Source organism: Heteronotia binoei, chromosome 2, assembly GCF_032191835.1.
Source record: "Heteronotia binoei isolate CCM8104 ecotype False Entrance Well chromosome 2, APGP_CSIRO_Hbin_v1, whole genome shotgun sequence".
Lineage (NCBI taxonomy): Eukaryota > Metazoa > Chordata > Lepidosauria > Squamata > Gekkonidae > Heteronotia > Heteronotia binoei.
Window position 1 is genome coordinate 78,947,339 of NC_083224.1, and position 23,685 is coordinate 78,971,023.

Genomic DNA, 23,685 nt, shown 5'->3' on the forward strand with positions numbered 1-23,685 from the left:
TAAAGTTATCTGGTAGGGAGTGGTTTAGAATGCAAATTTAAGATTCAGTGGCAGAATAGTAAAATTAACAAATTGAGCAAACCTTTGATTTGATCTCATGCTACTCAGGTCAGAGGTTTGCTCAGTTTGTTAATTTTACTATTCTGTCATTGAATCTTAAATTTGCATTCTAAACACTCCCTACCAGATAACTTTACTATACTGTGATTGGATCTTAAATTTGTACCATTTTACATTCTGAGCCACTGACTACCAGCTATGTGTGGCTTTGCTCACTGTGGCAAATTCCTCGTTTGATGAAGTGTGCTTAGAGAGCACACGAAAGCTTAAGTTGTGAATACTAAGATAGCTTCAAGACTCTTGGGGGGGGGGTGTTTAACCATCAGTGGAATGGAACTAAGCCTGTTGATATTGTTAGTTTTTGTCCTTGTACATCCTTTAGACTCCAGTGGAACCAAGAATGTTCCTTATGCAGAAAAAAGTAAAGAAGTAAGGGATTTTTTGTTTTATATTTATAGAAATTGCTCTCACCTGGAGAGCCGAGACTAGCCTGATTGTGTTGGAAACTAAGCAAGGTCTGTCCTGACTTGTATTTGGATGTATTCCAAACAGTACCACGGTTGTGATGTGGAGGCAGGCAAAACCACCTCTGAATGTCTCTTGTCTTGAACCCCATGGAGTCACCATAAGGCAGCTGTGGTGTATTTTCCACCACCATTTATAGAAATTATCATGTAGAAAGTTCCTTTTTGCATCTTATGTGTAATGCAAAATTGCAATCAAATTACTAGAAGAGATGTATGTGAAAAGTTGTGTTGGTAACCTTGTATGCTTGTACATTCATGACTTTCAGATAGTATACATACCACATACTGCAGCAGTGTTACATTAGTTCATGTAAAATGAATCTATAGCCTGTCATGTCGAGCTGTCACTGTGCCTGTTATCTTGCCTTTCTTCATGTGTATCACTTCCCTCTCTGGCTTAATGATATGTTGTTCTCAGTCAGAGGTCTGTTGCCTTACAGGACGGTTACAAGAGTGTGTACATTAGCAGGAGGCAGAAATCATATTGAAATGTTCTAGTTACTTCGGGGATTGGTTTGCTGTACTTGTAGACTGGTGCATCCAACACCATTGAAAAATAGCTTTTGCATCACTATAGAAGTATTTTATTGCCTTGCCACTCTAACATCCTGGTGCAGACATTTTGCCAAAATAGCAGTGATCAAGCTGCATCACAAAACGTAGTGAACTTTAAGAACAGTCTATTACATTTTAGCAATTGAAAATTGCAGCTGTTGAAAATCTCGTCAGTTTAATCACTGACTGAAGTGTTTCTACTGGTATGGTTAAATAGTGATCAGATAAATTAACTTTCCATGAATTACTTTTATTTTTTTGCTCTTGCAACACATCCTGATTTAAATTCATGTCACTTGTTGAGAGCATAGTTTGTCAGTGTTGCTTACAGTGGGACCTTGTCATATGCAGCATCAAGTCTGAGGGTTTTTTTGTTTGCTGAACTAGATAAACCAGCCTTTGCTTTTGACTAACTGTGACCCGCCCTCTAGTCACTTCTCCCCTCCCTTCTGCTTGTTATTGTAGGAGGTGAGCAAAACATTTCCTGAAAACTTTTCCTGAATACTGTTTTTTTTAAACCAGTTCAGTGGTAAATAAATGAACCTTCATTTTTCTGTAGATTAAGTTTATTACAAGATTAAGGCCTTAATATATTATACAAGAGTCTTGAGAAAATTAGACTGAATCACAGTTTCATTACTTCTTTATTGCTGAGGATCAATCCAACCTTTTATTAATGGGATATTTACTTTTTATTTCCCACCTAATTATTAAACTTTAACATTTATTCAGTGGCTTTTACGCTAAAAAGAAGTGAAAATTCTGACCTTAATGTAAAGAATTTATTTATTTTTTATAAATGCATCTCTTTGCTTTTTCCAAAGTTGTATGTTGAAGAAGATAGCAGAAAAACCTACAGAAGATTTGGTCCAGTTTAAACCTAGTTGTGGCCAGCTGCTGCTTGGAAACCTATGTTCAGCTGTCACTCTCCAGCATAGCTTACAGTAAAGATATAACCAGTATGACTAACCAAGGAGACGATTGTTATTTTTATTTCTACTCCACATGTGCCAAGGTTTGTGTTTTTTTCCAGCATTCTCTAATCATGTTTGCTTTAGTACATTTTCCCTGTAAGTATTATGTAATTTGATAAATCCAAAAAATGATTGCTAAACCCAAAGAACAATGTTAATGTCTTTCATATGTATATAAAAACACACACAATCTCCAGAGTTGCTTTTGTGCATGGGAAATTAATTCAGTGAAACTGTGGTTGTCTTAGCCACATCTATAATTAAGTTTTATTTCCATTTATGTGTTTACATATTGATGATGATAAGCTCCTCTTGAATCTCATGTCACCATTAAGATATACATTTCTCTTTCATTCTCCCCACCCCTGCCACTTATGTATTTTGGAACTGTGTTAGTAAAAGCCAGTTTCTGGATTTGGTGGCATTTTAGCGTAACCGGGAGATTGCGCTCAGGGCATGACTTTACAAATGAAGAAGTGGAGGTATGATCATGGGTTAGGCTGGGTTTCCAGTGCATTCCTGGGTTTCTAGTGCATTCTATCTATAGAACAAAGTAAATGGGCTGCAATTTAGGCCTTAGTTGGGAGGAATAAATTACACCTCTCTCTCCAGACACTGATTCATTGGGGGCAAAAGATATATCTAGTCCTAGTACCACTGGTTACATTGTACACACCTTTACTTTTTCATCTATATAAGTGAACAGCTGCCATTTGATTCTGTGGGGAAATGTAAAAATACTGCAGTTTATCATAGTTTAAAGGTGGAAACAAAGTATGCCCGCCACTTTTGACTCTGGGTAGTTCATGGCCAATGCTTGTCCTTTGGATGCAATGTACAGGCCCTTCCTTCTGGCAAATCTTCTCTAGCATAAAGACTTGCATTTTGCTAGTAGTTAGAATGTTGGGGGTAGGGTGGTTTACCAGCCTTTGTTCCTGGCTGGTCGGGCGATTGTTCTTTTTTTGTTGTTCTGTAGTTTTCAAAAAGATGATGATGGGTTTTTGTGTTTGTGTTTGGCTCTGCACAGGGAGATAGTTGCCCATTTCGCCACTGTGAAGCTGCTCTGGGGAATGAAACTGTCTGCACCCTCTGGCAGGAAGGACGATGTTTCAGGAGTATATGCCGGTTTAGACACATGGAGATTGATGTGAGTATTAAATAACCATTGTCAAAACATAGTTAATTTGACATGGGTTGTCATTGTAAAAGAGGGCTGGCATTGTTGAGACTTACTTATTTGTGGTATTCTTAGCATGGAGCCTTTAGTTGAACTCTAAAGAGGTGGGTATGGTTTAAGGCAGAAGCAAAAATATTCAGAGCTTTTACTGTGATTATTTTGATAATTCCAACCTAAATCCATTCAAAGTAAAATCCTAGGTTGTTTGTTTTGCTGGAAGACATGGTAGTTTGCTGAATCTGGGAAGAATGATAACATAGTGCAAGGAAGGAGAATAATGATTGGGTCTTGGCCATCAGCAGACGATATTTGAGAAGAGTGCTTTGGATTTTGGCCATTGTAATGAAGTAATTTCTCCATGGGAAATGAGATTTTGTGTTATTTCTTATTCTAATGCACTATTTAAGCTTTAAAAGGTATGTAGTTTTAGATCTGAACTAGATATGATGGTGTCCCTGAGTCTGACCCATAGGCAACACTGTTTTAAAGTGTCATTCGGTGATTTTAAAATAGCAGGAGTACTTAGCCTGATGAGGCCTACAGTAGAGCAGGATGAGGCATTCTTGTCCCCCCATGTCTTTTCAAGCACTGAACTGCAGTCCCCCTGTACTGTTTCAGCACTAGAAAAAAATGTGTGGAGGGAACCAGCAGCACCTCATCCCACTGTACTGCAGACCCATTCAAAATTGGGCCCTCACAGCATTTTTAAATTGCTTCATTAGGCTTTAAATTGGTGCAGACGTACATGAGTTGGACCCATGGACATGTCTTCTCTGACTCAGCCCTTATTATCTCATTGGGTTGTGGCCTGATGTGGGCTTGTAGGTTCATCTTAAATATACTTAATGACTTTGTTCTGCTTACAGAAAAAACGTAGTGAGATTCCCTGCTTTTGGGAGAATCAACCAGTGGGATGTCAGAAGTTGAACTGTGCATTCCACCACAGCAAGGGACGCTTTGTTGATGGGCTTTTTCTACCTCCAAGTAAAAGTGAGTTGCATTTTTTTTCTTGAATATTTCTTCTGCTATGGTGTGTTTACAAGTGTGTTCATACAGTTGCCATACATGGCTTTTTAAAAAAACCTGAGTTATTAACTCTCCCTTCCTTCAAATGTGCATCTGGAAAATTATAGGGAATAGAAGCTACACAGGAATAACTTCATTTTGTTATGAATGAATTTCCTGAAACTTCTAAGTGCTGTACAAAGATTTTTTTTTAAAGTTAAGGCCTGTCTACATCTTGAGGCAGAGTGATTTTGAAAGTAGTTTCTTTCACACCAGTTGTGTGAAGTGGTTTCCTAATGTGGTTCAGATAAATTTAACCACAGCAATGCAGCCTTTCTTGTTAGAGGCTTCTGGTGATACTATTAAAATCGCCTCAATCAGCTTCCAAAAATTTGCTTTACTAGATGAAGTTGCTAGCCAGCAGCTGCATGTCAAGCAGCTGTCTGGGAGATGTTTTCAGAAATTCAGGATGCACGACCGGGTGCATCATTTCATCATCATTCCCTGATTATTATGCTCCCAAACACTGACAACTGTGTTAAATAGTATTTTGCTATATAAACCTTTTGTTTGATCCAGTTGGTGGTGCTTTTTTTGTGTGGATAAAGTTGAGATTATAATCAAAACTGCCTTGTCGTAATTTCTTTCCTTCTTGTATCCCTAATAGGGGGAGGTGTTTGTGAGTTTCCTGCATTGTGCAGGGGGTTGGACTAGATGACCCTGGAGGTACCTTCCAACTCTATGATTCTAGTGTGCCATTTTGATTAGAAACAGAGGTCTTAATAGTGATAGCATCTAGCAAGGTTGTTAATACTGGCCAGAATCCTAACTGATTATTATCATAACATCATGTTTCTAATGTAATCTGACAGGTATAGGCATAGTGGCCTAAATACTTGTAATTTATGGGGTCTTTGGTCTTCCTTTTAGCTATTCTTCCAAATGTCACTGAATTTGTAGAAGAAGATATAAAGACGACACAGATTTCGCTGCAGCAAAATAAGCTTTCTGTCCAGTCCAATCCATCTCCCCAGCTGCGTGGGGTAATGAAGGTGGAAAACTCTGAAAATGTCCCTAGCCCTACACATCCACCTGTTGTAATTAATGCTGCGGATGATGACGAAGATGATGATGGTGAGCAGAGTATATTTCCTTAAAGCATGAAAGTTCTCTATTTCAATACATACGAAACTAAAACATTCCTTAATTCTAATCAGTTTGTAACCTATTGGTCCTTAATGGAAGTAGCAACATAGATAAAATGCAAATTTAATTAAAACAATTAACTAATCAAACAAAATTCAATCTGATCCCTTTTCTAGCAAATTGCCACTGTATTTTCAGGCTTATCAAATTAGGCCTTCAATCATCTGAAGCAGGCAAAGTACTCTCAACACGTTTTGTATTCATTATTGATGAGGTTCTTCTGTTGTTTCCCACGCCACCATGTGTACTAATTTCCCAAAGGTCCCCTCACAACCAATACCTTAAAAGGAAGATGAGAAAGACCTTGTGTGTTCCTTTCTCCTCAGCAAGACAGATGCATATTTTTTTCTAATTATATCACATCCAGGATGCAGTTTATTTTATGAAATATGACAATACAATTACAAAAACAAAGCTCTGTAATCTTGAGATTTGATTAGTTGCTCCATTTTATTCACACTAAAGCTAGAATCTACGTATTCATGACTGTGTGTGGCAAGCGTTACATATGCAGATTATTTAGAAATATTATTCAGAAGAATCCCACTAGGTTTTCCAATATCAAGAAGGTGAGAAAATCCAGATGAAATTTAAGACTGTAATCCTATGTGGTTGTGTGTGGGAGAATGTCACATTGAATTAAGAGTACTACTGAGCAAACATGGGATTAGATTGTTGATATGTTGTTCTTTCAGATCAGTTATCTGAAGAAGGTGATGACTCTAAAATTCCTCTTCAGCAAACCAATGCAGAGACTCATAATGGATTACGGGTAGTTTCTACTCGGAAATCAATGGTTAGCACAAAAAAAGGTAATTAGTGTGTTTGACATAGTCCAAATGTGATTTTTCAATATTCTTATAACAGACCATACCATGTCCTCCTGAATGTCCACAATTTTTACTTTTAAGACTATGATGTACTGCTAATGTTGACTTGCATGCATGCACTTATTTATATTGTTGGAAGATTTAAGAAACATGAAAAGATATACTGGTCATTGTAACTTTGTATGATTTACTCTAACTTTTCAGGATCTCAGAGGAGAAAGATCTCTGATAAGATCTGCAAGTAAACTTGCTTATGTCATCAAGATTATATTAGTGCCATTGTCTTGTGAAAGACATTGTTACCATAGATTATATAGTGGAGTCCTCAGACTTTTTGAGCCTGTGGACATTTTTGGCATTGTGACACAGGGTGATGGGTGCAACCACAGAATGGCTGCTAGGGGTGGGCACAAATCACGTTTTTGCTTTGAAGTAGGGAGGAGCAAAACTAGAGGGCTAAATATGGGGTGAAGTGCCTCCCAGAGAGTATTTCACCTCTCCTTTCTGCTGGCCATGGCTTTCCCCAGTCAACAGAAAGGAGGGGGTGAACTGCCCCATGGAAGACTCTTCAGCCCTTTCTTTCTGCTGCCTGGAGAAAGCCACAGCCAGCAGACAGGAGGGGATGAAATGCCCCCTGGGAGGCACTTAACCCCCTCCTTTCTGCTGGCTGCAGCTCTCCTGCCCCAGCAGAAAGGAAGGGGTAAAGTACCCCTGAAAGGGAAGCCATGAGTGGGTGAAGTGCCCCAGGGAGGCACTTCATCCCCTCTTATCTGCAGCTCTCACTGGTTAGCAGAAAGGAGGGAGAGAAATGTCCCCTGGGAGGCACTTCATCCCCTTCTTTCTGCTGGTTGAGAAAACTGTGGCCAGTAGACAGGAGGGGTGAAGTGCCCCCTGAAAGGCATTTCACTCCCAGATTTCTGCTGGCTTAGAGCCATTTAAACCCTCCAGATATGATCCCTACACCAGGAAAGAGGACAGAAAGAGAATCAAACCAGCAATATGGTTTGATTAATGTTATTTTAATCTGTACAGCTAATCAAATGACTAGTGGCCCATCAGAGAAGCCCAGCTGGACCCCACACACTTGTAGAAGAGATACTGAATGTGAAATCTCTGGCCATTGGTCCACATATGTCATTCAAACATCTGGGTTTTTTTCAGATGATAGTTTAAATTTTGGAATCAAAACTCTTGAAGAACTCAAGTTAAAAAAACTGAAAGAAAAGACAAAGAAGCAAAGTGGTGAGTTGGTTTTTCTATCCTCTCTCCCATGTACTTGAGGACTTCCTACCTTAAGCAGTAAGGTTCCCTTATGCTTAGATGCTAACATTTTAGCTATTGTGTTGGCAATATAAATCATAACAGATTTTTTTCAAACTTAAATTGTTTCCAAGCTACTTTAGCATTTTGAAAGAATTAAGCAGGAGTGGCCAAACTTGCTTAACATAAGAGCCACATAGAATAAATTCCAGATGTTTGAGAGCCACGGGACACAAAGGAAGGCACGCAGGCAGGCAAATAGACAGAGGGAGGGAAGGTGGAAAGAATGCAACTTTAAATGCATTTTCCAAGATTCCGGCTGGCTTGGTTTGGAGAAGTGGTTGATGAAGAGAAATGCCTTCTCCATGCTGACTGATGAGGCAGTGGAGGCTCTGAGAGCCACACAGTATGTGTGAAAGAGCCACAGTTTGGTCACCCCTGGAATTAAGAGTGAGGGTCATGCCAACATACTCTTCATTTTGTATTGAAATGTAACACCTGGGAAAAGTTATCAAGGATGGAAAAATGTGATTTCATAGTAATTTACCTTTTGTGTAATAGAATGGAGATTCAGTTTGGGTACCAACTTGTGTGTAAATCTGTAAAAGGAGTTATGCACGTTGAGATGCAATTTCCATGTTAAGTCAAATGACTGCATAAGTACAAGTACCGATATATATGCAGTTATGCTTACCAGTTTTTGCTGAGAAGCATGGATGTTTCAATTGAATGTTTGGATGATGTCCCATAGTCCCTTGAACTTTTTGAAGGAAAGGTGGGATGATAATAGAGCAAAATGTATATGAAGTTCTTCAGGCACTCTGAAGAGCACTATAGAAATGGTAAATAATGGAACTTAATAAAGCTTTGTTTTGCTCTGAGCAGACAGCCCCCCTGAAGTTGCTGTCCAAGCCCAGACACTTCCAGGCCCGCAGAAGGAGAATGTACGAACTGTGGTCAGAACAGTGACATTATGTACAAAGCAAGGTATGCAGTGCTCATGAGCATAGTGCTTTTTCAGATGTATTTGCTCTCCATAGTTTATCAGTGATACTTTTTTCTTGGTATGCTGCAGACTTGACTGATGTATTCCTAGCAAAGCACGTTCTTAAAGTTGTATCAGACCACTTCTTAAGATAAAAGGGGTTCAAACAAACTTTTATGTAAGCTAAATTAGGGCTATGTCTTAGAACCTTATATACTGCTAAGGATTTGTTAATACAAGCAGGCATGTTTTCAGGATCATATCACATGCAGTTGCAATATATTCAAATAGCAGTGACTTTCAATTCTTGCTGATATTAGCCTACAAACCCTAAGTGTTCTACAAAGGCATGATTCAGTTGTAATCACAAGCCATGGAGAAGATGTCCACTTTTTTGAACTCCTTTTTTCAGGGGATTAGAATCCAGTTTGTGGCTTGGCTATTAACAACATTTGGAATTCCAAAAAAAGTTTGAGTAGTTCATGAGGAGGGCAACAAAGAATATTCAGCCCATGTCACATCACTTTGTTGAGCCTCTAGCCAGAATAATCTCATGTAAGAAAATACACATTATACATCAGTAAGATTTAATCCTAAATGCATATATCGACATAGAAGTTTGAAGGACTGCCCTACAATGCATTTCTACCTTTCTCCATGGTCGGGGACAGAGGGTGGTGTTCAGTGCTGTTAAATATCTGTATGTGCCCCCTCACCCAGTTTGCCCCAGGGGTTTGAGCTGGGTTGCTATCAATATGCTGATGAGCCCAGCTCTATCTGCTGTTGGATAGTCGCCCTGACTCCACCCCAGAAAATTTGGACAGGGCTCTGGAGGCTGCCGATTGGTCATGGCAGAGGTGGTTGAAGTTAAATCCTTCTAATACAGAGGTCCTGTACCTGAGTCAGGGAGTGTGATTCAGGGATCAGGCTTCCTACCCTGGACAGGGCGCCATTGGTCCTGGCCCAGAAGGCGAGGAGCCTGGGGGTGATCCTGGATGCCTCACTCTCTATAAAGATCCAGGTCACTACACAGTTGCCAGGTCTGCTTTTTATCATCTTTGGCAGATCAGGCTGCTGGTCCCCTATCTCTCTTCCCTCAGGACTTGGCTACAGTGATCCATGCAATGGTCACTTTCAGAGTGGATTACTGCAACCCGCTGTCTGTGGGTTTGCCCTTGAAGTTGATCCAGAAACTTCAGCTGGTGCAAAACATGGCAGCGTGCCTGTGATTCCTGTGCGGGCATCCAGCTGGTGCTCCTCCAGTTGCATTGGCTACTGGTTGAGTACCAGATTTGCTTCAAGGTGTTGGTGATGACCTTTAAAGCCCTATGTGGCCTGAGCCTGACATATCTGAGAGACCACTTCTCCTTGTATGTGCCCCAGAGAGCCGTGCATTCTGTGAACCATCACCTGCTGGTTGTGCTTGGCCTGAGAGATGTTTGCTTAGCCTCAACCAGAACCAGGACTTTCTCTGCCCTAGCCTTGGCCTGATGGAACATGCTTCCGTCTGGCATCAGGACCCTGCAGGACTTGTTACAATTCCACAGGGCCCGTAACACGGAGCTATTCTGCCAGGCCTGTGGTTGAGGCAGCGGGTGTCATTCAGTTGGCCTCCCTATTGCAACTCAGATGCTAGAATACTGCCAAAGATTACATCACTCAGGTATCGGCTAACCATTTATAGATTAGGTATTAATATTACAACCAGCACAATGCCAACTCATGATTAGTATATTGTTAATTTAAGTTGTTTTAACATTTTTATTGTCTGATATTTATTGTAATTGTTTTGTTTTAATTTATTGATGTGACCCACCCTGAGCCCATTCATGGGAAAGGCGGGATATAAATTTAAATAAATAGCATGGATAATTTTACACTGTCATTTATATACGCATGCCCAGCCAGTTGTAGTTTGATAGCTTTACTCTGACTTTAACTTTGATGTTTTATGATTTTTTGTGTTAATTTTTAAACTATAAGCTGGTAAAATGACATAAATTTGAATAACCTAATTTTGCAAGTAGCCCTCTATCCATGACCCGTGCGTGGGAGTAGGGCAAGTAGGTGGCCACCAAGGGTGTCACCTGACTAGCCAGGCGCCCCCTCTCCCCATGTGCGGTGTGTGTGCTCCTTTGAGCCTGTCTTCCCCAATGGAAAGCAGGCTCCATGGAGCGCAGACGCTGCCTGGCCGGTTTTGCATTCCCCGGAGCCCGACAGGAATAAATTAACCAATTGTAACAGCTGAAGAAGAGACAATAACAGTTACTAAAAACTAGCTCCTGTTGAAATTGTTTGCTGCCACTCACCCTTCCTACTCTACTTTAACAGAGCCATGGGGTGGGAGCCATAGCTCATTGGTAGAGCATCTTTCTCACATGCACAAGATCTTGTCATTGGCAGCTCCAACTAAAAGGATCAAGTAGAAATGATCATGTGAAGGTCTTGTCCCTGGCACCTCTGGCTAAAAAGATCAAGTAGTATTCACACAAGTTTTATTGCTTAATCTCACAATTTTTTAAAAAAGAAAAAATTGAAAATAAAAAACGTTAAATTAAAAAATGTAAATAGTTTCAAGTTTCTTCATTTCTCCTACAGATCTCTGTTTTTTAAATTTCAGAGAGTGGGGTCTCTAGTGGGCAGCTCACCTAGAGCAGCGGCCCCCAACCTTTTTGGCCCCAGGGACCGACCTCACAGCTGGCCAGCAGGGTGGGGGCACCCAATTCGACCTCCCCCCACCCCCCGTGGTGCCTCCTTCTCCCTCCATTTTCCTCCACCCCCCTCCTGTGCAGCCTCGCTGCCCCCCCCCCACGCAGCCTCGCTGCCCCCTGTTTTTACCATTTAAAGGCCGGGGAAGGGGCCATGAAGCGCTTCCCAGACTGCCCCCTCCTCCTGGGCTGATCACCTGATCAGCGGAGGAAACTGCAGCAGCGGCGAGCGACCCGTCCTTGCCGCTTACTGCCACATGTTCCCCTGCCGATCAGCTGATTGGCAGAGGGGGGTCGGCCTAGGAAGCGCTTCATGGCCCCTTCCCTGGCCTTTAAATATTGAAAATGGGAGAAAGAGGAGGTGCCGCGGGGGGGCATGAGGCTGCACAGGGGGGCGAGGCGCGGTCCAGTTGGAAACAGGTCGCAGACTGGGACCAGTCCGCGGCCCCAGGGTTGGGGACCCCTGACCTAGAGCACCAAAAACCCTAGCACCAACCCTGTGTCTATCACAATTCATTTTCCTTTACTTTGTTTCATAGTCGATATTAAAATATCTGTGTTCCTTTAGCAGCCTGGTAATCCAATTAGATAAGTTTTTAAAATGTATTATCTATCATTTATTTATAGTTTAATAAATTGATCTTTGTTCAAATTGTATATGCTGTATGATTTTTTTCCCTTAAAGAAAAGTTAGCTACTTGCATTTCAATCTTTGTTTTCAGGAGAGGAGCCTCAAATTCGATTGACTCTTGCAGAGAGACTAGGAAAACGGAAAACTCCCATGGGTGAGAAGGGGGGGACCACTGTTGCCCTCTGCTATTGTACAAAAATCTTAAGATGCCAAATCTTTTGTTTTATTGTAGCTGCACAGTTCTGATAATGCACTCATTTTTGTTTTGTATTTTTAAACCACAAAAAGCCTGTGCTGTTTATGGGACCAAGTAGAATGTTTTGGCAGGGAGAGTTTTCATTACATTTGATATTTTAGTAGAGAGATTTCATAAGATCAAGTCTGTTTCAGCTCAAATCCCATTAATCTGTTGCTTGCATTTTAAAGTCCTCCTTTGATCCAAAAGGTCTCTTATATAAAATGAAAGAGTAACGGTTTATAGAAGACAAAGTTGGTGTAGTGGCTGCATAAACTGGTGCAGGGGTGCATAAATTGGGTTTTTACCTATTTTGCATTTTAGTTTTTGGAACTGTAAGCTGCTTTGATCCACATGGGAAAGGTGAGGTATGAATATTTTAATAACTAACGAAAACCTCGTGAAGATAAACTACTGGTTTTCTTTCCACCCTAAGTTGCCGAGAGTGGTCTTCCCTTAAAACGCAGCCTTGCTGAAAGACTGGGAAAGAGAATAGACTCCTTCGACAATGCTGAGAAAACACCAAAGAGAGGTATGCCATTGCAATAGTAATATGCATTCCGTTTACTACAGTTAAAGTGGAATGTTTGTACTGAGATTTAAAAACTTCTTTTTCATTTTAAAAATAACTACTTTTAAAACCAGCACACATGTGATAGAACTGGCAGCCTGCTTACTGTCATTATAGTTTTTCTTGTAACACAGAATATGTTTCAAGAGAAGCTGTTTAAAGAGAGGCTGTTTAAACATATCAGTCTAACTACTATTTTGTGTAAGAGAAGGACATTAAGATAGAGATAATGGCTGTCTTCACATACAGGAATATGTACTTCCTGTGGTTGACAAATCCCTACTTTAGATTTTGCATATCAAGCAAATATTTATATTCAAACATAAATAGATGCTTTCACATAAATTATTCAAATTAAAAACTGAAAATCTGCAAGGAGTAAAGAATGCTGGAGGGAGAGTTATGGAGATGGGTGACCAAAGTAAGGTAGAGACTGATGGATATCTTGCATTCATTCATGGTTTTTCCTGTAAATAACAAAATAGGAGACAGTTTGCTTTATTTTTTTTAATGCAGTACAAGTTCCCAGATCTCTTAAAGAGAGACTAGGCTTACCAGCTGAGCAGAACAATATGGAAACAGGTAATTTTGTTGTTGTTGTTGAAATGTTCTAAAGTCAACTTTCTCAGTATTTTTTGCAGGAGGATTAGTCATAAGAGGCTCAGTCTTTCTACTGTAGCATATTGCTTTTAAGTTTCTGTGCTTGCTTGTATTAGAAATCTTGTACTTAGTGACTGTTGTATGTGTTCAACATTCTGTCCGAAAGTCTGCTTCAGTATATGAAAATCTGCCATAGGTTGCAATATGATCTATAATGATTTGGCAGTACCAAATCTGAGATGCACAAAGCCCATTTAGGATTACATTGGCATATTAGCAAAAGATTATTTAATCACCTGGGTGATGCTGCATTTATAGAGCAAGATGAATGTATAATAGTAAAGGATTATGCTCTTAAAGAAAAGATGGTTTCTTAAAGTGAGAATTTTCTTCCCCAATGGTGCAGAGCATGCTGCCAAACCTACAGGTGAAATCCATGTGAAAACACTTGAAGAGATTCGCTTGGAGAAAGCCAACCAAAGAAAAGGAGAAATTCCACCCAAGGGTGAAGTTTCTTGTACAACAGATGATCCTAGTTCAGTGTCAAAATCCCCCCCTGTGATCAGGATCAAAACCTTTTCTGAAGTCCTCGCTGAGAAGAAGCAGCGACAATTGGAAGAGGAGAGGATAAAAGCTGAAAAAGAGAGCCTTGGCAAACCAAAGCTTGACAGTGAGTCTCAGAAGCAGGGCTCTTTGGTTTCAGTTGTATCCAGTAGAAGAAAACTGGAGGAGCCTTCTGGCAAAGCCAAGGACTTCAGGGAGGTGCGCATCAAAACGCTAGAAGAAATTAAGCAAGAGAAGGCTCTTCGCATGCAGCAGAGTGGGGAAAATGTCTCAAAGACACTCATGCAACCTGAACGTGCTGTCCCTGGGAAAAGACTGCTCTGCATAACAAAGCCGACAGGTAGACCCCACATGCCTTATCTGACAGCTTTTTGCTTTTGAATATTCATCCTGTGCTCAGTTTCCTTGCTGAAGCAGGTGATGGTGTAGAAGGACAGGCACAAAGATATCCTTCCTTCTTGGTTACTTCAGATTAGGATATAGGAATGTCTGCTTGCAGTGCTGGGGTGCCAAGTGTGGAGACAGAGAACCTACCCATGCTGCTTTTCTGTTTGTCAGAACCTTTTCTGTCTGATTCTAATCTCCAAACAAGGTTTTAGGAGGCTAATACATTGTTCCCTGTCCCATTTTTTCCCTTCACAATGCTCATGTGTGGATGTGGGGGGGGGGGGGGGGGGCATTTGAATAGGTGAATAGAAGTTGGGTCATTAACTACTCAATGTGCAGTGTCAGTCAGCCCTGCCAGTTTTTAAGTCCTCACCATCCCCAGCAAGATTGCAGGGCAGTGTTTGGCATTTTCAAGGACAGAGTACTCAACTGTGAAGGTACTGAGATATTTGCTGAGCTCTAGAGACTCGCTGTTGAAATGGTCTGTCCATTTAAGAATGTAATATTGCATAAACCGTGGAGGGCAAGTTTGTTGTCCAGTATATATATATGCTGGGAATAAACAAATGAAATACAGCTTGGCCCACAAGTGGTGGAGAAAGGGAAGGTTGCTTGAGCATTACAAGAAGTTGCCCTTGCTCTGATATATAGAGCTTTGTGAATTGTGGCTATTAGATTACATTGTTGTAATCAAAGACAGTAGACTACAGAGTCTTGTAATCCTTTGATGGTGTAGGCTGCAAAGCCTGCAGTTATTGGGAGAGATGATTCTTCACTTACAATTAACAATATGGTATTTAACAGCTCCTGGAAGGGACGAAAAGAAGCTTCTGGAGCTGAAGTCCTCTACCAGAACTTCTCCAGCAGATGCCACTACAAAGGTAAGTCTTCCATTACATTCCATAAGGCATTCTGCATATTAGAAACAGGGGCCTTGGTAGTGCTATTTGTTCACTTTTTATAATACCTAGCATCCTTGAAACCACTATTCAGTATCTAAGTCAAAACAGTTTGGAAGTAACTCCATTAGCCTAAAGCAAAATATAAAATAAAAGCCATATTAGGACCAACCAAAATAATAGAACTATCTGTAAGCTTTCAGGTTCTCCAGAACTCTTCCTTACGCTGGAAGGAGTAGAGGGAGGAAAAGTATGTCTTGGGGCACGATCCTTAAGTTCTCATCCTGTTAAGAATTCTATGTGCAAAGTTGTACAGGTGTACAGATTTTAAATGGTGCTGGTGTCCAGTTGTACCCACGGCCTTCTGGAATGAAATTGCTGATCTTTGTGTTTTTTGTTGGAGGTTTCCAATTTTTTGCTTCAGCCCAGAAGGCCAAGACTGCTACCTGGCAGTTGGCCTGTCTGCTCAGTTTTTCACACAGGATGCTTCAAACCAACACCCCCCTCACCCCAGTTTTAAAAAGATTGGGCTGGGGGTCCAGTTCTCTGGACCTCAGGAGAAGGTGCCCCCATTGGAAACAACAGAGGGGAAAATGCATTTAAAGAACTGCAGTCCCTTTAAATGCCGTGCCTTTTTCAAGCTGAACTTTTATGAGTGAACTGCGAAACAGTGAGTTCACCTGGAAGCCTTCAGAGTTTTTTTGCAGCTCAGCTTGCAGAAGGCCAGGTGGAGGAGAGTGCATTTAAAGGGAACCTTTTTTCACCTTCGTACTTTGCAAAAGTTTTATCTTCAGCTGGTGCCTCTTTGCAGCTTAGATATGTGTGTGAGAAGAAAAGAGAGAGTGTGAGAGGGAACAGAAAGAAGAGAGGCAATTTCCCTGTGATCTGTCAGTCTACTTCAAAGGGACAGCGACAGAAGAGTAAACAGGAAAAAAAAATCCCCACAAATCTGCCTGTCTGTCTCATTGACTTGTTTGCAGACCCCCCCATCCAAGATGGCACAAAGCTTGGAGTTGCAAGACGATCATCTGGGGTGGTGTGGAACTGAAAACTCTGCACCACCTCAGCAGGTGTTAGCTCACAGTATAGCTGACCTGAATAAAAGCCCCCCCCCCCCAAAAAAAATGGCTTTTTTGGACTCAGCTATATTGGTAGCTGAATTAAATTAATATCCCCCCCCCCAAAAAAAAAAATTGGTTTGTTTATACCAAATGCACACCTCTAAAGTCTGCTAATATTTTGACATGCTGTGGCATGTGACTTGATATGCCATTGGGCTATATTTGTGATACAGCTATATCCAGCCTAGAATGGTGAATGTAAAAGGCAAAAAAAAAATGGTGAATGTAAAAGGCAAAAAAAAAAAAAATTGGAAACCCTTGTCCTGCAACAAGCACCACATAGGGCTAGGCAACATGGGAAGTTCTTCAGCATCTTGCATTGTATATTCCTTATTTCAAAGAGTGGACTAAGTGTTATTTATGTTTCCTGTACTATTCAGATTTATTAAGCTGCTTTGAATTAGGCCTCCACAGTTAAAGGTTATCAGCTGAAACCACACCATGTATCATTACATGACCAGGGAAATGCTGTTTTGGGGTCAGGCAGCAACTTTTCTCCAGGCCAGTTTTGCCAAGGATCCTGGAGAGGTTTTTCCCTGACCTTTTATTTTCTTTTTTGCCATCTTCTGGGCTTGGAATGGAGTGGGGGGGGGGTCACTCTGTGTATGTGTAGCAGGGGAGGTGCTTGTGAATTTCCTCCATTGTGTAGGGGGACTAGATGACCCTGGCGGTCCTTTCCAACTCTATGATTCTGTGCTTCCACCCAGAAATGAGTTCTCTCCTGGTCTGATCAAGGGACATCAAATGCTGTCGTCTCATAGTCTCTGCAGACTGCACTTCTAGGGTATAAAGATAGGAAGTCTGCATCCCATTACAAGAACCATCTAGCTGAGGAGAACACACATGGTCATTGGGGTCCTATTCTCAACCTTTTATTCTTCTGATTTCCAATTAGCCTTTGGATGGCAGTGCCAGCGGTTCACATTCTAAAGTCTATGTGAAGAGCTTAGAAGAGATAAGAAAGGAAAAGCAACGGATAAAACAGCAACAGGAGAGAACCCCCCTTGAGGAACAAGTGACTGTGCCAGCTACTGGGGAAGAACAAGCTGCAGGGAAGGCCCCAGTGACTACAAGCTTTGAGTCCCCAGTGACAAAAGAGAAAATCCATCCAGTTACAAAGAGATTGTTGGCTAGGTCCCAAGAAGCAATGCCAGATGATGTGGAATCAGAAGATTTGGGCCTTTCCACTCAGTCTATGGAATGCAGAGCTAAAGGTAAGCAGCATGTTTTTTACACTAACTGGAGTAAAAAAAAGAGGTTAGCTTGCATGAGATGTACTAAGGGGTAAGAGGTTTTTAAAGTACTAACATCTATGTTCATATTTTTAAAGCTTTAAACCCTTCAGGGAAAGAACTGAATTGTGTGTTAAGTCATGCTTGCACATTTTCCTTGAGGCACAGAAGAAAGTCATATAAAATGGGCTTTTAAGGAACAGGATGTTCCTGCCATGTGTCAGTCAGAACTTTGCTCAGAACTGATTGTGAAGATCCAAAAAAACATGATTTCCAAAATAAGTTTTTACATCCTTTCTCTCTCTTACCAGCTCTAGGAATTGGCACCAACACCAAACACCAGGTCTAGGATTTGGCACCAACACAAAAAAAATCAAATTTGCATGTTGGGAATTTGATATGGAATTTTGATAATTAAAAAATTGAATATTTGATTGTTTGGGATTTCATTAAAAATGATAGCAAACCATTTACCACCAAAATCAAGGCAAACTGCTTTTTAAAGGGTTTCCTTTGCCCCCTTCCCATTGCCTGTGCAAATGTAGCAAGCACTCAGCAACAACTCTCTAACATCTCTACTTTTGCCAGATATTACACCCTAAAGACATGAGTTAAATGTAAAATGTCCCCATTAATCTATAGCCTGGGCTATGGATCTAGTAATCCTAAATCTTAATCCTTTGCGTAAGGAATATCTAGACACACATGCATAAATGTGTGTGTAGAGTCAAAGGCAGAGTGAGATGCTTGCAGGAAGGATTGTTTCCTCATGCAGAACACTATTAATCAGCAGATGCTCAGAGGACATCCGAAAGATAATGAAACAACTTTCATCTGGAAAGGAAAGTGTTTTCTGTGTGAAAAACATCAGGACTGTGTTGAATGGCAAAAAGTTATGTCAGCCCTCTAAAAATGTTCAGTTTTGTGCTTCACAAATTTGATTTTATACAGTATTTGTAAAAAGGGCCCTCTGAGGAACAAATGTTTTGATGGTGATCTTGTACTAAATAAAATAATAAATTGTTATTTACTGACTTGACTGGCTGCATCTTGATTTACATATTTCAGCCAAATCCAAGGTGAACATGAAGCCGTCTGGAGTGCAACCCACATCTCCAGCAAAGCAGGCATTGAAGAGGAAAGCATCAGAGTGTCACCCCACTGCTATTGTAGCAGTGAAACCTCTGAGCCCCATCCCAAACACAAGCACAAAGGAACTCCCATCAGAAAACACGGCTGTGGTAAGGAAACAGATTCATGCTGTTAGATTTCCATTGAAACTCTGTATAGTGAAGCATGATTAGACCATCTTGAAAGCTGCATACTGTTGATGAACTTCTGCTGTCTTATAACATGACTAGCAATATTTTTGTAATTTTTCAGCAACTTTTCAGCCTTGGGAAAGTATCAGTTCTCATATTTATCTGAGAGGAAAATTTCACTTCTGGAATAAGAGAAGAGAAATAGGAAGTAACTGGTATAATCACAGTTGAAATGGAAAAGGAACCTGTGTGTGATTTATCTTATTTTTATGTGTTTTCTCAGGCAAGTGCTCCAGGTTTTGCAGAGGATGCCGTAGCCATTTCTGAGAAAGAGAGTTGTAAAATCAGGTAATATTATATTTGGTTTAATTTATTTACAGCTGTGTTTTACTGTCATGTTTTATTTTGTGAACAGCCTCAGACCAGGTTCTGTGGAAAAGCATGGCATACACATCTGCCAGTTAAATAGAATAATAATAATTGCAGATTTATACCCTGCCCTTCTCCCTGAATCAGAGACTCAGAGCAGCTTACAATCTCCTTTATCTTCCTCCCCCACAACAGACACCCTGTGAGGTGGGTAGGGCTGAGAGGACTCTCACAGCAGCTGCCCTTTCAAGGACAACCTCTTCTAGAGCTATGGCTAACCCAAGGCCATTCCAGCAGGTGCAAGTGGAGGAGTGGGGAATCAAACCCGGTTCTCCCAGATAAGAGTCCACACACACTACACCAAACTGGCTCCAAATAACCAAATAACATCATACATAGTTGTTATTGTCTCTTAGGCACTATAGAAATAACTGTTAGTTTTTAAGGTTACTGGACTTTTGTTTCATTGTATCTTTATCAGCTTTGCAAGTTAGATTGGAAGTTTTAATAACCCATTGATGTAGGATTGGATGGGGTAGTAATGGGAATAAATTTAAGCAACTTAACTGAATAATATGAAACTAGTTATAGTGCATTAACAATAAAATACTGTACAAATCACATTATAAAGCCCAAATCATAGAATTACTATAACAAAGAACAGCAGAATAACTACAGCTAGAGAGAGCAAAATGATCAAGGAGAAATCTTCCAAAGATACAAGAAAACAAGATTTTTGACAGGTGCCTAAATGCTAATAATTAGACATGTCTCAAGAAAGGTCCCATGAACAACAGCAAAAAAGGCCATTTTTGCCATCTGTATGTCACTTTCAAAATCCCCAGAGAAGAGCTTCCAATAAAGATCTGAGTGTATAGGTAGGTTCGTATTTAAGCAGCTGGCTCTCCAGATAGTAGTCTTACTATTAGGGATTCATGCCACACAGAAATTGTTAATCTAGAGCACTTGCCCCCAGCATGGTGCCCATGGGCACCATAGAGACTTCCTGTTTCTTCTAATGCAATTAGTCCTGCTTTTGAGCTGGAAGCACTTCAGAAGAAACACGGAGTTATCACTTTTGTGTCTGTAGAGAGCACCCATTCAGAAATAGCTGCCTCCATCATAGGACAATGCTTGGCTAGCAGCCTCCCAACATTTTGATTAATCCCAGTACCCCATGCCAGTCACTTTATTTGCCCCAGTCACCAAAGCAGCCATTTTGCAATGGTGTCCTCTTTTGATTTTCAAAATTCCAAAAGTGCCCACAGGCTTAACAAGTTTGGACACCCCATCTGGAAGGTGCCACTTAAAACACACTTGACATGTCAAGTCACTGGTCGGGTTTCTTCAAAGCAAAACACAAGTTCAGTAACACCCTCAAGACTAATTCCAGTACGAACTTTCACGAGACAGAGATCACTCCTTCAGATAATGTTGTTAGTCTTTAAAGGTGCCAGTGGACACCTTTTTTTTTTGCTTCAGTAGCATTGTTTTGCTACAGTAGACTAACCTGTCTACTCCACTGGAATTGTCACGGGAAGCGCCAGTTTCTTCAGCCTTCAATTTTGTTTTTAATACAGCTATATAACATTAGAATTAAAGTGTAGGATCCCATGGTTTAAGATATACTTGACCTGTGTCCCTCTCATTAATAGCATCCAGTAGCTAGCATGTCATGAAACTTTCTAGGAAGCATTTTTTCATGTTAAGCAATATATCCTGGTTCTGTCTTGATACTGATACTTCTTATTTACTACATCTACATAATCCTGACTGTTTAGTTTTCATAATTTAGGCATATCTGGTGCTAGAGAAGAAGTTATAAAGCAATTTATTGCCACCTCCCATTTTGTAGACGTCAGGATTTCTCCAGATGTTTAACTGTGATGCCTGTTTCCTCATTGGAAATATCTAATCTCTCTCTCTCTTTCTTTTGGTCTTTGTGAAGATCTGAGCCATATGTGGATAATCAGGGAGCCTCCACATTGCAGGCCGAGACAGTAAGCTCAGCGTCTTCCCATGTGGCAGTGAAGACACGCAGGCTGAGCTCAACAGGAGCTGGGAAGGCACCCTCCTCAGTTGAAGATGACTTTGAGAAATTGATCTGGGAAATCTCAGGAGGCAAACTGGAAGCAGAGATTGATCTGGATCCTGGAAAAGATGAGGATGACCTCCTGCTAGAACTTTCTGAAATGATTGACAGTTGATTCTCGCACAGTTTATTTCTTTTGAAAGAAAACTAAAGATGTATATTTTGTTAGGTAATTGAGACTACCCCTTTCTAGCTGAGGAAGTGTAACAAGTCTTAAAGCACATTTGAACTGGTTGAAGAAGTTGGCAGTAGCTGCATTAAATTGTCCTGAATTGCTCTGCTGGTCAGATGGATGTACTTTCAGAACTCTCCACTTACCATGATGCCCACTTAACAAAACCAAGCATGCTTCAATTTGGGAAGATCCAGTGACATTCATAATCCCACAAAGGCTCCATTTACATTGCCAGCTCAATGATCTTCAAGAAGATTTTTATTAAATTGTTGTATTTGTTTTCAAGCCATGTGTGCAAAACTGTTTGTCCATGTATTTCAAAGCTTCCTCTTTTTTGTGATTTTAAGGGTAATTTCTGTATTAATTCTGGAGTTACTATGTCAACTCTTGAGTTATTACAATTATTTTTTTATTTGATCCAAGGTCAGCAGTACTGTTTAAAATGATGGGGAGCATGGACAGTACGTAATCTTGGACCAAACATACTCTCAAAGTACAAGTAGGGATTTGTTCTCTCTTAGTATTGAAAATGAAGTAGTATGTTCAAATAAATTCCTGAAGAGTATTTTATCCTCCCTGATCATCCTGAACCAGCTGGAGTGCTTCCCATTGGCAAGCATAAATTCATAGAAGTCCCTGTCGTACTAGTATATCCCTTCAGCAAGTTGTGAGAGTATGCAAAATTATTCTCAGGTTCTGTTCTCTCATAGACTGAGAACTGGATGGCTCACTGTGCTGGCATTGCTTGGGTCATCTTCAGCAAAGCTTTGGAATGCTATTCTCTCACTGTTGGAGGTCTAGTTCTTGTATAAGCAACCTCCTCAGCCAAATCTGTACAGTGGTCTTGAAATCTGCCCACCTCTGAACTTTCTTGGCACCCAGTGACCAAGTATTTGTGGCTTGTATTTGTGGACTGTCTGTGAATTTTTCAGGGCACTTTCTTACAAACTCATGTATTGTGCACCCTATGGTTTCTGTTCATTCTTGACTCTGTTTTTACAACCATGTTATCCTTCTTATTGCTATATTTTAATTAGTCCAGTCTGTTTTAATTTATGTAATGGTTTTGGGATGGGGTGCAAGTTGCATTTATGGTTATATTCTTAGCACCTCTCCCAAGGGTTGCCTATTGTAAATATATTCATTTCTTCAGGGGAAAACCTGTGCTCTGTGAATTTACTTCAGATCTTTGCTTCTAGAAGTGAAGGTTGGGGGGGGGAACCTTGTTTTTGAATTTATTTAACAATGGCTGCCATGAAGAAACTGCTAGTCTAAATATTGCTCCAGAGAAGTCAGAACCAATTATTTTGAAATACTGAAAGACTTGCAGTGGGACTTCTGGTTGACTGTGTATATGAAACAGTGACTGACAGGCTCTTGAGCCTGTGAATAAGGCTTTTCTGTGTTTTCGGTAGTACTGTTTGCTTAAGAAGAAATTGCTGTTTATTTTCTTCACTTCGATCCTTTGTAATCTGATTGGATTTTAAGTACTCCATTCTTTTCTGTAAATTGCAATCCTTGTTTTCTATTGAAAGCATTATCTAAAACACACATTTACCATAACTTTAAACAGTTCTACAGATGTAATTGTGTTTTAAATAAAGCTAATGTAAGAAAATGTGTTCAAATTTTTGTATGAGTTTTGAGTAGAATAGCATTTCATTATCTGGAATAGTATTTTAGTGTCTTAGCATCCAAAACTTGATCTCCATGTGAAGGACATTAATTCTGCATAAGAGATATTTATTGGGCTATATTAGATAAAAGTTCATATGTTCTGAACTAAAAACTTGTGTGTGGGGGGAAGACTTGTGATTGTTACAGATTGTTGTATATAGTTTTCATCATCTTTCACTTTCTGTAACATAGAGGTTGGATTATAAATACTATATATTTACAGGATTTTGTATGGCTGGCATAATAATATAAATCCTCCTAGATCAGACTAAGTCCAGCATCATGTTTCCATCATCTTGTAGTACTAGCTTTCAGTAAGTACTTCCTCTGAGAAGAATCATATCTGTCACCAATCCACTTCATTGGCTGACCCTGAAGTCACATTGCTCCTCATTCCAGATCATTTATGATCAAATTAAATGGTACACGGACTTCAGATCCTTTAGACCAGAGGTCCCTGGGCCGCGGACCAGTACCAATTCACAGCCAGTTAGCAACTGGGCAGCAAGGCCTTCCCCCTCTCCCCCTGTGGCGCTTCCCCTCTCTAGTTCACAATTTGAAGCCCCAGGAAGGGGCAGTGAAG

General features: G+C 40.4%; 1 protein-coding gene across 3 annotated transcripts; it reads left to right on the plus strand.

Annotated features, from left to right (window-relative positions):
- The first annotated feature begins 1,965 nt into the window (after positions 1 to 1,965).
- ZC3H11A (zinc finger CCCH-type containing 11A) lies at positions 1,966 to 23,043 on the plus strand. 3 transcript variants are annotated; one of them, XM_060231394.1, is made up of 16 exons: positions 1,966 to 2,157; positions 3,144 to 3,263; positions 4,160 to 4,283; positions 5,229 to 5,432; positions 6,200 to 6,316; positions 7,496 to 7,576; positions 8,480 to 8,581; positions 12,010 to 12,072; positions 12,590 to 12,685; positions 13,241 to 13,306; positions 13,731 to 14,228; positions 15,080 to 15,156; positions 17,191 to 17,509; positions 18,596 to 18,768; positions 19,073 to 19,137; positions 21,107 to 23,043. In XM_060231394.1, the coding sequence occupies exons 1-16, from the start codon at positions 2,104 to 2,106 to the stop codon at positions 21,363 to 21,365; spliced, it is 2,418 nt and encodes an 805-aa protein (XP_060087377.1). In that variant the 5' UTR covers positions 1,966 to 2,103; the 3' UTR covers positions 21,366 to 23,043. The 3 variants fall into 3 exon arrangements, with proteins under 3 accessions (XP_060087377.1, XP_060087378.1, XP_060087379.1); XM_060231395.1 differs by having other exon boundaries at positions 13,752 to 14,228; XM_060231396.1 differs by lacking the exon at positions 13,241 to 13,306 and having other exon boundaries at positions 13,752 to 14,228.
- The last annotated feature ends 642 nt before the right edge of the window (positions 23,044 to 23,685 follow it).